Source organism: Saccopteryx bilineata, chromosome 2, assembly GCF_036850765.1.
Source record: "Saccopteryx bilineata isolate mSacBil1 chromosome 2, mSacBil1_pri_phased_curated, whole genome shotgun sequence".
Lineage (NCBI taxonomy): Eukaryota > Metazoa > Chordata > Mammalia > Chiroptera > Emballonuridae > Saccopteryx > Saccopteryx bilineata.
In genome coordinates this window covers 279,411,219-279,429,569 of record NC_089491.1, presented here as the reverse complement: position 1 = coordinate 279,429,569, position 18,351 = coordinate 279,411,219, and the positions used below count along the sequence as shown (strand labels likewise).

The 18,351-nt window shown below is 48.9% G+C and overlaps 1 protein-coding gene and 1 pseudogene across 1 annotated transcript in view; one reads left to right on the top strand and one right to left on the bottom strand.

Annotated features, from left to right (window-relative positions):
- UCK2 (uridine-cytidine kinase 2) overlaps nt 1–17,033 on the bottom strand; it is a 58,582-nt gene extending 41,549 nt beyond the window's left edge. Inside the window, exon 1 of the mRNA XM_066261036.1 lies at nt 16,571–17,033. Coding sequence (XP_066117133.1) covers nt 16,571–16,669 — 99 coding nt within the window. The 5' untranslated portion in view covers nt 16,670–17,033. The remainder of the gene's footprint in view (nt 1–16,570) is intronic.
- Nucleotides 3,324–4,008, top strand: LOC136323267 (large ribosomal subunit protein uL6 pseudogene; annotated as a pseudogene).
- Nucleotides 17,034–18,351: the final 1,318 nt, after the last annotated feature.

Sequence of the window (18,351 nt, the reverse complement as noted above, 5' to 3'; positions counted from 1 at the left end):
GGATAAAGCGTCGACCTGGAAATGCTGAGGTCGCTGGTTCGAAACCCTGGGCTTGCCTGGTCAAGGCACATATGGGAGTTGATGCTTCCAGCTCCTCCCCGCCCCCCTTCTCTCTCTCTGTCTCTCCCTCTCCTCTCTAAAATGAATAAGTAAATAAAAAAAATGTTAAAAAGATAAAAATAAAAAATAAAATAAAATCAATAAAATCTTTAAAGTAAATAAAAATATATAAAAAAAGATCAACTCTTCTACAAAAAGAGATGGTATCCATAGTAAGAACTTCACAGCAAGATTTTAAAGTTATTCTCCAGTAGTTGTTTTTTCTATTATTATTTTTAGTAAATTTGGCCCTGGCCAGTTGGTTCATTGCTAGAGCATTGGCGAGGCGTGTGGATGTCTTGGGTTCAATTCTTGGTCAGGACACACAGGAGAAGCAACCATCTGCTTCTCCACCCCTTATCTTTATCTCTCTCTCTTCCCCTCCTCTCCTGCAGCCATGGCTCAACTGAAGCAAGCTGGCCGCAGGTGCTGAAGATGGCTCCTTGGCCTCACTTCAGGCGCTAAGAAGAGCTTAGCTGCTGAGCAATGGAGCAATACCACAGATGGGCAGAGCATCGCCCACTAGTGGGCTTGCCAGGTGGATCCTCATAGGGGCGCATGCAGGAAGGAGTCTGTCTCTGCCTCCCTTCCTTTCATTGAATAAAATAAAATAAAAATTTTAGTGAATTTACCGGGGTGACACTGGTTAATAAAATGCCAGTTTCATGTGCACAGTTCTACAACATCTGTATACTGCATTGTGTGTTCATCACCCCAAGTCTCTACAGTTGTTTTTTTTTTTTTCATTTCTCTGAACACACCATTAAACAGGCATCTACACCTACCAACCTCTATGGCTGACAATATGCCTGCAACCCTATATAGGTAGGTAATGAGACCCCAAGAGGAAGTCCCAGCAAGAGCCAAAGCAGCAAGTTTTTTGTTTTTCTTTTACTTTTTTTTTTAATGCACTGTAACAATTTTTTACTTTTTTTTTTTTTTTTTTTACAGAGACAGACATAGAGTCAGAGAAAGGGATAGAAAGGGACAGACAGGAATGGAGATATGAGAAGCATCAATCATTAGTTTTTCGTTGCGCACTGCAACACCTTAGTTCAGCGGTTCTCAACCTGCGGTCGCGACCCCAGCGGGGTCGCCTAAAGCCATCGGAAAATACATAATGCGTATCAGGTATTTACATTCTGAATCATAACTTAGCAAAATTATAGTTATGAAGTAGCCACCAAAGTTATTTTTTGGTTTTGGGTCACGGCATTAGAAAGGTTGAGAACTACTGCCTTAGTTGTTCATTGATTGCTTTCTCATATGTACCTTGACCATGGGCCTTCAGCAGACTGAGTAACCCCTTGCTCGAGCCAGCGACCTTGGGTCCAAGCTAGTGAGCTTTGCTCAAACCAGATGAGCCTGTGCTCAAGCTGGCGACCTTGGGGTCTCGAACCTGGGTCCTCGGCATTCCAGTCTGATGCTCTATCCACTGCGCCACCGCCAGGTCAGGCCAAAGCAGCGAGTTTAAATGCTGAAAACTACAAAATAAATAAATCTGAAAAAAGCTGAAAACCAGAAAAGATCCCTGAGCAAGGAAGCAATGCATTCTTCAAGAGATGCCAAAGAATTTGACAAAATGGTCCTTAATATTTGGCTAATCAAGAAACACTCACTGAGGACAACACACACTGTTTTCAGATCATATGTTAGCCTCCGCCAACAGCGAGGAAACCAATGTCCTCCCGACCCCTCCACCCCCACCACCTGATTCCAAGAGAGCTCAGTCTGGAGAGGAAGAGAGACTAAACAAGCCAGAACCACAGAGGGTGGGGGAAATTCTACCACGAGATCTGTTCCGAGATCCGTTCAAGATGCATTAGCAACGCTGCAGAGAGACACCCCCCAGGAAAGGCCATCTGTGAGTAAGCACCCAGGGTTCCACGACCTACGAGGAATCCAGCTGGCATCCAGGTGGGGTGCATGCAGGCAAGTGGCAGCGGATGCCAGTCTTTCAGAACCCCCACCAGGGAGTACAACTGCCAACCGCACTGTGTGAGCTCGCGACACCAAGGATGCAAGAAGTACTTGGTATGTGTGAGCGGCGGTGAGCAACAGTTCTCGGCTACTCAAGGCTCGTTAGGGAATTATGAAATGTAAGGGTCAAGAGGTCCCGCGTCTCTATGACTAAACAGATACTCAGCAAGTAACTGGCAAAGCCAGGCTGGGACCCAAGGTTCCTAAGTCAGTGGCCCTACAAAGGGGTGATTGAAATGCTAGTGCTGACACTACAAAGGGACTGATTCAGTGACTCACACATCCTTTTTAAAAGGTTTCCAGTTTTCTGCTTTCAACAAAATTAAAGGAACAAGAGAAGAGGCAAGCTGACCCATCTATAAAATACGTCAGGTTCTACCGCGTCACTTGAGAGGTAACAACTCAGTGATTCTGATACAACAAAAGGCCTTCCGCCCTGTCATCTACCCACACGTGGGAAGGGTTTCTCAACGTTTCTACCTACACAAAACAAACAAACAAAAAGAAACCAAATTCTACCACTTATGCTTAATGACTTATCAAAGCGAACGGCTCACTTTGATTGATTTATGCTAAGAACGGCAAAAACGCAGTTCAAAAAGAAGTTAACACTGAAGAGATTTCTGAGAATAGGAAACAAAAATCATCCCAATGTATATACACACATTGTATATACAGAGGATGATAGAACAATCAAGAAAAGATTTTCAGCCCTGATCTGTGGTGGCACAGTGGATGGAAGATGAAGTGTCGACTTGAAATGCTGAGGTCACAGGTTCGAAACTCTGGGCTGGCCCAGTCAAGGCACATACAACAAGCAATCCATGGGAACAACTAAAGCAAACTATGAATTGATACTTCTCACACCCCCTCCTCTCTCTGTAAAATAAATAAATAATTTTTTAAAAAGAAAGGAATTTTCAGACATAAAAGAAAGTGAAATTGGCAGTCCTCTGGAGAGGCCTGCCCGGTGAGGGGCTGAAGCTTCCCTCCAGTGAGGCCCCCAGGCTGCTGACAGCCTTGTGAACAAGCTTGGAGGTGGATCCTCTCCTCACCGATGGCAGCTCCAGCCAACAACGTTACTGCAATGTCCCCGGAGAGTCTCAGAACCACTGATATGCCACTCCTGGATTCTTGACTCTCAGAAACTGATCAGTACAATGCGGTGAGACGTGATTATGAGACGCATGCACTTCGCACAGGAGACCTTGAGAGAGCATGCGATATACTAAGCGCGCAATTGGCTTCGTGTACTTCTTACTGAAACACAACATGGCACATATGACATTGCAGACTCACGATTATTTCTCAGTGAATACTCAGTCATAGACAGTTCTTTGCCACATCTACTGCGAGGATGAAGACCATTCTCAGCAATCAGATGGTCAATGTCCCAGAAAATGTGGACGTCACTCTGAATGGACACAGTTATTGTGAAGAACCACAGAAGCACCGTGTGGAGAAACTTCAATCAACTGGTGTTGAACTCAGTCTCTTTGTAAAGAAAAAGAGGCTCCGGGTTGGTAAATGGCGGGGAAATAGAAAGAACTAGCCACCATGTGCACTGTCTGCGGTCATGTATAGAACACTGTCCAGGGGGTTCTATTTGGCTTCTGTTACAAGGTGAAGTCTGTGTATGCTCACTTCCCCATCAACGTTGTGATTCAGAAGAATCGTTCTCTTGTTGAAATCAGAAATTACTTGGGCAAAAAATACATCCACAAGGTTCGGATGAGGTCAGGAATGGCTTATTCAGTATCTTAAGCCCAGAAAGATGAATTGATTCTTGAAGGAAATGATATTGAACTTGTATTAAATTCAGCTGCTTTGATTCAGTAGGCCACTACAGTTGAAAACAAGGAAACCAGAACATTTTTGGATGGTGTCTATGTTTCTGAAAAAGGAACAGATCAGCAGGCTGACAAATAAGATCCAGTTGTCCAGCTACAGAAAGAGCAAGATGCTAAATGATTCCTCAGACTTATATGTGATATTTTAAAGATACAATAAAAGCCATATATTGATAGGGGAAAACAAACTGATTTTAAGGAGTTGTTTATATATTCTGCTTACAAGTCCTTTGCCAGATTTATATATTATAAATACCTTCTCCCATTCTGCTTAACTGTTTCACTCATCTTTCGATGAACAGAACTTCTTAATTTTAATGTAGTCCAATTAATAAAAATTTACTTAATAAAAAAAAGTGAAATTAACATTTGGGGGGCAAGTGACATGAAATACGATATCAAGGAGAAAAGAGAAAAAAATGAACATCTGACTGAAGAGCTTATTCACTTATTCTTAAATGAATGACAAATAGGTCAAGTTATGGCAATATTTAGGGCCTAGCAGATACATTTAAAAGAGTAAACCAGTTACTATTTTTAAATGTCAGTGTTTACAATATATCAAAAGTTACATCTTTTGGGACTGTTTACCCAGAATGAAGCAAAAAAAAAATATATATATATATATATATATATATATATATATATATAAATAAAACGGATGTCAAAAAAGATGTTAAGAACAGGAAAAATAAAAGAGAAAGAGAAGGACAAAAATATGGGCTAGGAAAAAAAAAAGCATTTTCCACACACGCTCTGCATCTCAGGGACGTCAACCCGTCTGAAGACCATAGACCAGAATCACACACAGGTCGGCAGTCTGGCACCCTGATCTACCACGAGCTCTCTATGTCTAGCTGGAGGAGGCCGCGCTCACCCCCCACTATCAGGAAGGAGGCAACGTACAGACATCTGCAGAACTCTGGACTTCCAGGCGCAAACAGAGAGTGTTTGCTGAGATATGACGCAACGGCTCTTCAGCCAAGGGGGAGAAAGAAGGCAGAACGCCGGACCAGGTAGCATACTTCTAGACTGCTTACAGCCTCAAAGACGCACAACCCTACACACGCTGACATTCTTATGCTTCCGTCACAGACACAGCAGGCAAAATTCTTCTAAAACCCGGACAGTAACAGGCCACAAGTCACAAGGAGGCCATGTGGCAGAACCTTCTGTCCCTAACACTGTGCTCTTCCAAAGGGAAGTGCGGGGGACATACAAGGCGCCAAGAAAAGGCCCTCCTGGGCACCTGCTGTGCAGGGAGGGGACTTCAGGTCACTCCGTGGAGGACTTAGGCAATCTAGGAAGAGTGGAAAGTTCACAGAGAGTCGTGGCACTTTCCCTGCGGTTTCCTAGGGACTAACCATGTGAAAAGAACTGCTTTAAAAAATAAAAATAAAATCTTATGGAAAAATCATTTTTAACAGGCAGGTGGCAAAGCAAATATATATATATTTTTAAAACTTAGCACCCTCTCCCAATCATGAGTCAGAATTCTCAAAGCATAGGCAATTAATTGTAGAGCCAACGCAGAATCAAATGACTGCCTACCAGAGGTCTGAAAGCCCAACGCTTCATACGATTTTTCACGCTGTCCAAGTAACTGTGTTCAATAGTCTGTTGATGGCCCTTTAGTGACTGAGAGTGGTTTTCTCTGCGTGAACGCTCGTGTTAGACTTTAATTCCTGCCTGCCCGTGGGCCGAATGCCAATTAGGACTTTATGTCAACACCTGATGACTGCTACACCTTTATTTTGTCTTGGAGAAAATCCTGTCTTTCCCTTTTTATCTTCATGTAAACGTTGCCATTACTTGTTCATTTAGAAATAGTTTACTTTAAAAAATTAAGCTCTACCATGGCTGGATGGTTCGGTTGGTAGAGCATCGCCCCAAAGCACAGGGGTTGCTATTTCAATCCCCATCAAGGCACATACAAGAACAGATCAATGTTTCTGTCTCTCTTTCCCCCCCTCTTTTCTCTCTAAAATCAATAAATAAGTTAATTTTAAAAAATAAAAGAAGCCCTGGCTGGATGGCTCGGTGGCAGAGCGTTGGTCCAGTGTGTGGATGTCCCTGACTCTACTCCCAGCCAGGGCACACAGGAGAAAAGCCCACCTGCTTCTCCACCCCACCCCCACTTCTCTTTCACTCTCTATCTCTCTCTTCCCCTCCCACAGCCATGGCTCAATTGGAGCAAGTTGGCCCAAGGCACTGAGGATGACTCCACAGCCTCTACCTCAGGTGCTAGGAAGAGCTCAGTTGCTGAGCAACCGAGCAGTGCCAAAGATGGGCAGAGCATTGCCCCCTAATGGGTTTGCCAGGTGGATCGCAGTCCAGAAACATGTGGGAGCCCTGGCCGGTTGGCTCAGCGGTAGAGCGTCGGCCTAGCGTGCGGAGGACCCGGGTTCGATTCCCGGCCAGGGCACACAGGAGAAGCGCCCATTTGCTTCTCCACCCCTCCGCCGCGCTTTCCTCTCTGTCTCTCTCGTCCCCTCCCGCAGCCAAGGCTCCATTGGAGCAAAGATGGCCCGGGCGCTGGGGATGGCTCTGTGGCCTCTGCCCCAGGCGCTAGAGTGGCTCTGGTCGCAACATGGCGACGCCCAGGATGGGCAGAGCATCGCCCCCTGGTGGGCAGAGCTTCGCCCCTGGTGGGCGTGCCGGGTGGATCCCGGTCGGGCGCATGCGGGAGTCTGTCTGTCTCTCCGTTTCCAGCTTCAGAAAAATAAAAATAAAAAAACATGTGGGAGTCTGTCTCCACCTCCTCTCCTCTCATTAAATTAAAAAATAATGTTTTGACTAGCTGTTTCATGTAGGACTGAAAGAAAATACATGTCAAAATTAAACGATCGCCCTGGCTGGAGAGCTCAGTTGATGATGCTCTAACCCAGGGGTCTCAAACTCACATGTAGCCCGCCAAACAATTTTGTGCGGCCCACAGACTAATCCACGAAGTTCAAAATATTTTGGATAAAATTAAGTAAGCCTAGGGGCCTACTTGTATTTTTCATTTCTCTAGCATCCTAGCTAGATATTAGCTTAGTTAACAGCAGTTGTGATGCGAACTACAGTTTCTGGTCGTTTTGTGACACTGAGTAAACTGCATGTACGATTGTGCTTGTTGTACTGATTTTTTTTTGTTTTCAACTGCAGTGAGAAAAGTGTTGCGTAACAGTTGCCTTTTGTAGACCTAGTGCGGCCCGCCGAACGGCTGTGATCTTGCTCTGCGGCCCACATGCTGAGTTGAGTTTGAGACCCCTGCTCTAACCGTTAGAGCATCATCCTGAGGCATAGATGTTGCCGGTTCAATCCCCAGTCACAGCACATACAGAATTGAATTAATCAATGTTCCTGTCTCCCTCTCTCTCCTCCTATATCTTTCTCTCTTAAAAAAATCGCTAAATTGGCCCTGGCCAGTTGGCTCAGCGGTAGAGCGTCGGCCTGGCGTGCGGGGGACCCGGGTTCAATTCCCAGCCAGGGCACATAGGAGAAGCACCCATTTGCTTCTCCACCCCCACCTCCTCCTTCCTCTCTGTCTCTCTCTTCCCCTCCCACAGCCAAGGCCATTGGAGCAAGGATGGCCCGGGCGCTGGGGATGGCTCCTTGGCTGCTGCCCCAGGCGCTAGAGTGGCTCTGGTCGCTCGCGGCAGAGCGACGCCCCAGAGGAGCAGAGCATCGCCCCCTGGTGGGCAGAGTGTCGCCCCTGGTGGGCCTGCCGGGTGGATCCCGGTCGGGCGCATGCGGGAGTCTGTCTGACTGTCTCTCCCCGTTTCCAGCTTCAGGAAAAAAAAAAAAAAAGAAAAAAAAAATCGCTAAATTGGCCCTGGCCGGTTGGCTCAGCGGTAGAGTGTTGGCCTGGCATGCGGGGGACCCGGGTTCGATTCCCGGCCAGGGCACATAGGAGAAGCGCCCATCTGCTTCTCCACCCCCCACCTTCCTCTCTGTCTCTCTCTTCCCCTCCCGCAGCCGAGGCTCCATTGGAGCAAAGATAGCCCAGGCGCTGGGGATGGCTCCTTGGCTCTGCCCCAGGCGCTAGAGTGGCTCTGGTCGCGGCAGAGCGACGCCCCGGAGGGGCAGAGCTTCGCCCCTGGTGGGTGTGCCGGGTGGATCCCGGTTGGTCGCATGCGGGAGTCTGTCTGACTGTCTCTCCCCGTTTCCAGCTTCAGAAAAAATACAAAAAAAAAAAAATCGCTAAATAAAAAAAAAAAACTTTAAAAAATATTAAATGAGCCTGACCAGGCAGTGGTGCAGTGGATAGAGCGTCAGACTGGGATGCAGAGGACCCAGGTTCGAGACCCCGAAGTCGCCAGCTTGAGCGTGGGCTCATCTGGTCTGAGCAAAAAGCCCACCAGCTTGAACTCAAGGTCGCTGGCTCCAGCAAGGAGTTACTCGGTCTGCTGAAGGCCCGCAGTCAAGGCACATATGAGAAAGCCATCAATGAACAACTAAGGTGTTGCAACACGCAATGAAAAACTAATGATTGAAGCTTCTCATCTCTCTCTGTTCCTGTCTGTCTGTCTCTGTCTAGCCCTCTCTCTGACTCACTCTGTCTCTGTAAAAAATAAAAATATTAAATGATCAACCCATCTGCTACAAAGATACTTGAAACTGTTTCCATTGTTAAGCAACTTTGTTGCCAAAATCTAGCCTGTACCTATAAAATCCATAAACAGAAACTTGTAAACACTTGCAAATGAGGGTTTTCAGTGGGTTTTGAATCCACTAGGTAAAAACACCCTTTAAATGGAGCACCTTAGTTTGCAAAAGCGAATAATAAACAACAGAAGTGAAAATTTTCTAGCTGGTTTTCTTTTTTTAACAAAGCCACTGCTAATTGGGGGATAGCACTATCGTGATTTGTAAACCCTGGAAATAACAGGTGTCTTGTACTTGGATCTTCTCAGGGGATTAACTTTTCCAAACATGATGGTCATTAAATCAAGACTCGGAAAACTAATGTAGAACCAAACCTAGAGTCCTGTATTATCGTCAAGACAAATATCACCAATATCAACCAAGACCCAGAACTCCTATGTATGAGACAAGATTTTTTTTTAAGAGAGAGAGAGAGAAGGAACAGAAATAGTGAGAAGCATCAACTCATTATTATGTCACTTTAGTCATTCACTGATTCTCATATGTGGGGGGGGGGGGGGGCAAGGCTCAAGCCAAGACAGTGTGACCTCTGAGCTTAAGCCGGCAACCTCAGGGCCTTGAACCTGGGACCTCAGTATCCCAGGTCAATGCTCTGTCCACTGCACCATCACCGGTCAGGCTAAAACAAGATTTTTGTTTTGTTTTGTTTTTTAAGAGAGAGAGAGTGTGTGTGTAGAGAGAGGTAAGAAGCACCAACTCATAGTTGCATCACTTTAGTTGTTGATTGATTGCTTCTCATTCGTGCTTTGATGGGGGGTTGGGGGGGGGGGAAATCCAGCTGAGCCAGTGCCCCTTGCTCGAGCCAGGAACCTTGGGCTCAAGTCAGTAACTTTGGGCTTTGAGTCAGCGACTTCTGGGTTTCAGCCAGTGACCCCACGCTCAAGGCGGATGAGCCTGTACTCAAGCTGGCGACCTCGGGGTTTCAAACCCAGGACCTCAGGATCCCAGGTCAACACTCTATCTACTGTGTCACCACTGGACAGGCTGAAACAAGATTTTTAAAACTAAAACATTTTTTTGCCTTAGCCAGATAGCTCAGTTGGCTAGAGCGTCCTCCCGATTATCCAGAGTTGTGGGTTCGATCCCCAATCAGGGCACATACGAGAAGCAATAAGTACACAACTAAATGGAACTAAGTGAAACAAGTTGATGCTTCTCTCTCTCTTTACCTTCCCCCATCTCTCCCTTCCTCTCTATGAAAAAATTAAAAAAAAACAATTAACCAATAAATGTATAAAATAAGCAGAACAACAAATCTATGCTTCTCTTTCTCCCTTCCTCTCTCTCTAAAATTGGTAAAAACAAAAAATATCTTTTAAATATAAAGCGTTTTCGTCATAAAAACATTTTTATAAAAATCAAAAGGCTCTCTCTGGCTGGTAGCTCACTTGGTAGAGCATCGTCCTGCTACACAAAGGTTGTGGGGCCCTGGCTGGTTGGCTCAGCGGTAGAGCGTCGGCCTGGTGTGCGGGGGACCCGGGTTCGATTCCCGGCCAGGGCACACAGGAGAAGCGCCCATTTGCTTCTCCACCCCCCACCCCCTCCTTCCTCTCTGTCTCTCTCTTCCCCTCCCGCAGCCAAGGCTCCGTTGGAGCAAAGATGGCCCGGGCGCTGGGGTGGCTCCTTGGCCTCTGCCCCAGGCACTAGAGTGGCTCTGGTCGCCGCAGAGCAACGCCTCGGAGGGGCAGAGCATCGCCCCCTGGTGGGCAGAGCGTCGCCCCTGGTGGGCGTGCCGGGTGGATCCCGGTCAGGCGGATGCGGGAGTCTGTCTGACTGTCTCTCCCCGTTTCCAGCTTCAGAAGAAGAAGAAGAAAAAAAAAAAGGTTGTGGGTTTGAACCCTGGTCAGGGCACATACAAGAACAGATTGATGTTTCTCTCTGTCTCTAAAACCAATAAAAAATGTTTTAAAGAATCAAAAAGGCGCCTGACCTGTGGTGGCGCAGTGGGATAAAGCGTCGACCTGGAACACTGAGGTTGCCGGTTCGAAACCCTGGGCTTGCCTGGTCAAGGCACATATGGGAGTTGATGCTTCCTGCTCCTCCCCCTTCTCTCTCTCTCCCCTCTCTCTAAAAATCAATTAAAAAATCAATAAAAAAAAAAAAAAAAAAAGAATCAAAAAGGCACCTGACCTGTGGTGGCGCAGTGAATAAAGTGTCAACCTGGAAACACTGAGGTCACCAGTTCGAAACCCTGGGACTGCCTGGTCAAGGCACATATGGGAGTTGATGCTTCCTGCTCCTCCTCCCCTTCCCCCCACCCATCCTCCTCTCTCTCCTCTCTAAAATGAATAAATAAAAATATTTTTAAAAAGAATCAAAAAGGCTTTATACCATTAAAGCAACCAGTGTTTAGTGTTCATTTCATTTCTTATCCTTTTATCGTTATTTTTGTGCTTTATAACTATATATCTTATACTTATATAATTCATATATATGATATATTATAATAGAGGTGACCAAATGCTATAGTGATTAAATCAGCTTGAAGATATAGTTTAGTAGACCAGAAAGCACGCACACACACACAGGAAGAATACACACACCCTCCAACCTCTTTTACTGATTTAAAAAACTGAGATCCACATCTGAAAGATCTTAAGAGATCTTAGGCAATCCCAACAGCACCATCTCAGAGCTCACTGTCAAAAAAAGACCAGGTCTTCTGCAGCGAAATTCCCAAATACAATCCGTCTCCAGCACAGAATCTCCTAAAAGCCATATCCCACAAAGCAGTAACAAGATGAGGCAGAAGGCCTAAGCAAACAGGACAGTCATGAGAAGGAGTTCGATGGCTACATAGAGGGAGCACAAAACCACACCACAGAGACCCTCAGCAGCTGAGCACAGCCCAGAGAGGCAGCGGGGGTGGGGTGGGGTGGGGGGGTGGGTTAGTCCTGGATCTGCTGGCCCGTCCTCAGTCCACAGGCTGTGTGCTACCTACGTGCTAACGCAGCGAATCACAGAATTTCGGGTAACAGCAACTGCGAAGATTTGGGGGCAGCATGGCCTGCTGGGCAGTAGGTGTGGCTGGTAGAGAGAGAGCCAGGGGAAGAGTGGTGGGACAACATCAAACCAGGACTCGATGGCCCTGGCAGCATGGGGTGGCAGAAAGCTCTGAGAAAACAGGAGGGCCACCCAGCCCCCTGGTTCTGGGAGCCCCCGATAGGAAGAGGGTGTGGGGTGACTGGTTTGGCCAGGGGAGGTGGCCGCAGAGGTCCCAGGAACAGGATGTGGGAGCTAAGGAGCCACAGGCCTGGGGCAGGAAACTCTCAACGCAGGTGTGGAGCTGAGCCAACAGCCCCCACCTTGGAGGGGGCAGAGGGGACTGCGCTGTCCCCTCATGGTTTATTTGTATCACACCCAGTCAGAGACCAACCTCCTGAAAACAACCTCTGAGGACTTAGTCCCTGTTGGTGAAGAAAGCTCAATAAAGGGAATGAATCCGGGTTCTAATCCAAGTTCCACTACGCCTTATTAGCAAAGTGAGCTCAAGTCAAACATTCTCCTAACGTCATTGTCCAGGGTCATCCATCACCAGGGAAGACACTGGCCGGACTTCAGAGGGCAGAGACAATGAAATGCCTCAATGATCCATGCGCTTTGCTCGTAAAAGTGGTTCAAGTAGCTTCCAACTAGAAAGCAAAGGCAAGGACTTCCCCTTGTATTTCCTTAGGCCCTGACTTCCCCTCAACCCCAAGCAGCCAGCATAGCCTTCCGCATGGCAACATTCATTCGGCAAATACCTCCTCAGAGCGTGCTAAATAAACACAAAAGCTGTGATTAAGCAGTACCGGTGGATTAGGGTTTGAGGGGCTTTTCATTTTTAAGTCATTGCAACATGAATCACAGTTAAGTATGGTTCCATCTGTGGCTTGACATCCTAATTCAAATAAGCCTATGAATTAAAAAAATAAATAAAAGAGTAATTATGAATAATGGTCTGCCTAACTCAGTGCCACAAATATTCTAGTGGGCATGAAGGCATGAACAGGACACTCGGAACCCTTATCGTAGTCGAAAAATCCCTGCAGTTCAAGGCAAAATGGGGTCAATCTGTGCAAGCATTTGAGACAAAAAGAAAAAATGATTCTGATTAGAGAAAGAGATATAACAAAATTCCCTGGAGGAAGTATTTACAGAACTGAGGCCTGAAAGGTTTCGAGGCCATTCCAAAGTGGGGACCTTGAACAAGGCAACCATGAGAGCGGCTCCCCAGATGGGTCCATGTGCGTTGGGGTGTCAGGAAGGGGCAAGAGTGGGGAAATCAAATCTGGGACCACATTTGGGGACCCAAGGCATCTCTACTGCGCGGAAATGTTTGACCTATAGTCTGAGAAATGGGGTGTGGGGTCATCCAAGGTTTCTAGCAATCACAGTGACACAATCAGATCTATAGCCAAGGAAGTCCACTCTAATGGGCATTGGCCAAGGACAATGTAAAAAGTCAAGACAACAGCAAAAATGAACAAGAGAGAAGATGCAGTTTTTTGTTGTTCCTTCCCCGCCCCCCTCCATCATTATTTCTTGCTTTCTCTAGACTTCTCTCCCTCCCTTAGAAACATAAGAATCTGGTTTTGCACATGGACCAAAGTAACTTTTGCAACCCACCACAACTTTAAGATCCGGTTTTCACAATGATCACTCAGCCAGGTCAGCCCAGCAAAGCTTACTCAGAAATTCTAATTTGATGGCAATGGAGGAAGATTTGATTTGGGCTGAGGTGGTGACCACGCAATGCAATAGAGATGATGTATTATATAGAATTGTGCTCCTAACACCTGTACAATTTTATTAACCAATATCACCCCTATAAATTCAATGAAAAAATTATTTTATGGCCCTGGCCAATTGGTTCAGCAGTAGATAGTCTGGCCTGTGGAAGTCCCAGGTTCAATTCCCAGTCAGGGCACACAGAAAAGGCCCCCATCTGCTTCTCCACCTCTTCCCCTGCACTCTCTCTCCCCCTCCTGCAGCCATGGCTCTAGTGAGCAGGTTGGTCCTGGGCACTGAGGATGGCTCCATGGCCTCACCTCAGGCACTGGAATAACTCAGTTGCCAAGAAACAGTACAGCAGCCCCAAATGGGCAGAACATCAGCCCCAGACAGGGGTTGCTGGTTAGATCCCGGTCTGTCTCTCCATCTCCCTGCCTCTCACTTGATTTAAAAAAAAAATTTATTTAAAAAAATCCTAGTTAACCTTCATTTATAAAGCAAGCCAGAAAATGTGACCTGTAGAACTATACTCAATCTTTTTATCTTTTTGCCTTCTCCAACCAAAGTAATTTTGTCTGAGATAAAATACTTGTGCTGAGAGAAGCGGGGGGGGGGGGGGGGGGGGGGGGGCAGCCACAACACTGAGACAAGTTAGAGCCCTCGAAAGATGAACAGAGAGTTGGGTTTTTCTCATGCAGGAACAGGTGGGGGAGAACAGTCAGAAACCGCTGCATTTCCACTTCCAGCCAAGCCCCTGGGAAACCAGTCTGCTGCCTTTCCAAGCAGCCCCTTTCCCAGTTGAAGCTGCAAACATGCGTCCTCTTTCCTGGCCTGACTATTCATAAACCACATGGGCAGGCAGCAGCAGGGATGGAGCCACACCCGGTGAGCACTGGCTGGGTCACCGCATACAGATCTGAACACATTCTTTCTCATCTCTAAGCGATGGGACTAAGTGTTGGGTTCCAGAGGCTCTGAGCTTCCTTCTACCTCCCAAGTTGTCATCTTGGATGGCATTCTTTAGGCCCTGGTGCCTTCTCCCAAATTCCTCTAACAGGCCCATTTGTAAGAAAATATCTGGCAGGCTGAGCATCAACCTTGCTGCTAGACCCTCCTGACCTCCGGTGCTCAGGCCTGAGATTTCTGAAAAGATCCAATTTCTTGATGCTGACCATCCTCAGACAAGAGAAACTTCGAATTCACTGGAGAACTGGCGGTAAGGAATGTGACCACTGAATCAAGATAAGCAGAACGATATTCCTCTCTCTGTCTCTCTTTCTCCCTTCCTCTTGGCAAAAATCAATGAACTTAAAAAAAGATAAGACAACATATTGACTACAATATGGAATTTTAGCAGTCTAATGCTCCTTCGGACTTCTTTAACTATAAAACAATCTTAAACAATGACAAAGTAGTTATCAATGCCAAAAACAGACAACAGACTTTGAAAAACTGCATGAAAACAGGTCCTTTCTTAGGAGTTTCTATACTCATTCTCCTTGATAAGAAACAGGGACAGCAGGGTTAGCCATCTCTCTCCTCCCCCCACGCCTCCCTCATAACAGCCAGCGGCCCCCAACCGCTTGTCAGTTTACCAACTCTTAGACCAGCAACTGAGAATGGGTGACGACTGAGGAACACACAAGGAGGACAGAGCTATTTCGCCTCCTAGGATCTGTTTCCACCTCTGGAGTGACTATAAATTATTTAGATGCTCACCAAGGTCATTTTGCTTCTAAAGGCTGCACTCATCTGCCAGCTTTAGACTCCTTCCCCCAAAAGAGGACCGGCCCTCAGGTTAGCATCTGGGCCCAATTACATGGCAGGCACCCTATCCGAGGTCTGGGAAGACAGCCATGAACAAAACGGAGACAAGGGGGGGGGGGGGGGAGCGGCAGGATCCCAGGAACAGGAATGAGCTACGAAAAGAACAATTCTAAAAGGCAGGTAAAGCTTCCTGGAAGAGCAGGCACCCTGGTTTTGCTTTGAATTACTAGTAATAGTACCAGCGCCCCCCCCCCCTAAAAAAAAAGGGAAAAGGTTTTTTGTTTGTTTAATGCATTTAACCAGGGGCCAAAGCAGCATCAACTTCTGGGACCTCAAGCAGGCAGGGTCCTAGCCTTGAGAACTGGGGACCAGGTCAACTTAATAAGAAAGTCCTCCAGCGCCGGCTGCCGGGTCTCGGGCCCCGTGCGCCAAAGCAGTCCAAATTCTGGAGGGAAAATGTGGAACCAAAATGGAGGGGCCACGGCGGAGTCGGCTCCGGGACGAAAACCTCGTGGTGGCCCCTCATGGCGCCAGCCGCCTCCCCAGGTCGGCTCTCCGGCCTGGAGGCAGAGCACCCACCTCTGGCCGGCTCCCCTGGAGGAGCCCTGCTCCGACCCAAGTCGGAGGTACGTGAACAGCAGAGGAAACGAGCCACCTCCTCTCCAAGGCAGTTAGGGTAGCAAAGAAAGAAACATCTGGGAGGACTCCACCCTTGTCCACCTGCAGAAAGAGCCAGGGGTACAGGCGGAAAGCATTTCCCTCGTCTCTCCTCGCGGATAACACAAAGGAAGCAGGCTCCGGGGGAGCCCGATATCCGCGGGAGGACCCCTCTCCCGAGGGTCCCAGCGCGCAAGCCCCAGGCATCCGAGAGAGCGGAACCAGCGTAACTTTCTCGTGGAAGCCGGCCACGCTTCCTCTAGAACCATCAAAAAGGGAAGCCCTGACTATTCTCATCTCATTGATGTCACCGCACCTCTGTGGCTCTCAGGATTTTACCCGGAAAGCCCTGCAATCCCCAGCCCAACCGGGGCTCCCCTTCTCCGGGACGCGCCCGGCGCGCTCTCGCAGCTTCGGGTCGTGGTCCCGGCTCGCTCCGCCCTCGTCACCGGGCTGAGCCGCTGGGCGAGCGTCCACGTGAGACCTAGAGAGGCATGCGTCAGAGGATCGTCGGGGACCCAGCTCGGAGCCCTCTTCCCAACGGCGAGCGGACTTACAAAACAATAAGCATCCGCCGCTCCCGCCCCTCCCCCACAGCTACAGGACCCCGGCTACGAGTTACCGGCGCCGGGAAAAAAAAACCCTGCTGTGGATGACCGGCACCTGGGACCGTGATAGCCCGCCGCCGCCGCCCCCCGCGCCCTGAGTCCGCGCTGGAAACAGCGCTGGAGCGCGGCCAGCAGCGTGGCGCGCGGGCCACGCGGTGGCTGCAGCAACTGACACGGCCCGCGGCCGCCGGCCACATGCGCCGCGCCGGCCCGCGCGCGGGGAGAGCGCGCGGCCTGCCGTACCTTGCCGCTGGCCGTGCCCCCGCTGACGCCGATCAGGAAGGGCTCGCCGCCGTTGGGCTGCTGGTGGTTCTGGAGGGTCTGCTCACTGTCCCCGGCCATGGCTCCCGCCGCCCCTCCTCCGCGGCCTGTGCGCGCGGACGCACGCGCCCTCGCTCCCCGCTCCCCGCCCGCCGCGCCGGCTCCGTCCGCCCCGCCGCCAACGCCTCCTCTAGCGCCGCCTGCGCCACCGCCGCCCGGGGAGGCCGCCCCGTCGCCGCCAGCCGCTCTCGGAGCCGGTGTAGACTGCGGTCCCGGAGGAGCGAGCGCCTGCCTGTGCGCGCCGCGGCGGCCCGCTTACATCCCCGGCGGCGGGCAGCGTGATGCTGCTGCTCCAATCCGGCGGGCGGCGCGCTGCTATTCGCCCAGGCGCCGGCGGCGGGCGTCTGGCCCAGCCCCCGCCCTCCGGACCGCCACCGCCACCGCCGCCACCGCCCGCGGGCTACGACCGGGTGCGAGCCCTCCCCTCCTCCTCTCCCTTCCCCTCCCCCTCCCAGGCGGTTAACCCTTCCCCCACGACCTTGGGCACGCCGCGTCTGAACTAGGTGTGTCACCACCTATTTCAAAAAGGGTTAAAAAAAAAAAAGACTAGAAGGGAGGATCTGAACGTGGAGGGAATGAACGACTCCAGGGTTGAGGAGCCGGATTAGAACAAACTTGGAAGATGAAGATGAAATGAAGAATTCATGTCGTACACCCGTTATCCAAGCTAGAAATTTTGTGTTTTGCTAAAACGTGAATTTGTTGTGTTGGGGTTTTTTTCCTCTGTCGTTGGCCAAAATAATGTCTGCTTCTGGCTTTAAACATTTCCTCTCTCGTAAACCCCCAGAGACCCTCCTGCCTAACAGGCGACTCCGTGGAGAAGGGTTCTTTGAGGGGCGCCCTTCCCCTCCTAACTTAAGCGCCCGTTCAAACCAGTTTGAAATCTGAAATCCTGAGGTTCCCGTGGAGTCAGGGCTTGTGAGAACATTCACGTCATCCTGAGGGCTGGAACTGGTTTTTCAGAGATGGGCCTACGGAGTCAGGGCAGGATCTGCCTTAGACTCAGAGCTGCCGCCACCTCTGGGGCCAGATTTCTGCATTTACGTGTAGTTCCGTGAACAAGTTACTGAACCTCCCGGACCCTCGGTGCCGTATCTATTAAACGGGAATAAGGACGGCGGTTGCATCCTAGGAATGTTGTGAGTGCATTTGAATTCCTGAGGCTAGTGCCTGGCACAGTGCCTGGACCATATGTAAACCGGATAGGGAACTTTTGTTGGGGCCCCGGGGAGAGACTAGACGAGTAATTCTCAGCCTCTGCCCCTGTGAATCTGGGAATGGGATCAAGGAGCTAGCTGAAGGGGTCCTAGAGTCTAAAAGAGGACCTAAGTCAATAGCATCTTCTTTTAAAACTTAGTAAACTAACTTAAATCCAGAAACACCGTTGGGGAGGGGATTTACTAAAGAAAATTAAGGGTATTAGAAAACACAAATGTTCTTTTCACTTCTGAAGTTAGGCTGGAGGAGGTGCCTCCCCAAATGTCTGAGCTGATGTATGAGTCGTCTTCCTCTCCCCACTCTGTCCACTAGAGTTCTGAGAGTCCTCAAGGACTTTTGCAGAGATCTTGATAGCCCAAGATCAGGCCTGGGGAATTTGTACCTAGAGAGATCCCATAGCTAAGTGGATATTAAGTAGCTGAGAGGCAGAAGAGCGAGATAAAAGAATGCCACATCTTCCATGAACTTTTCCAAATTGCCATGGT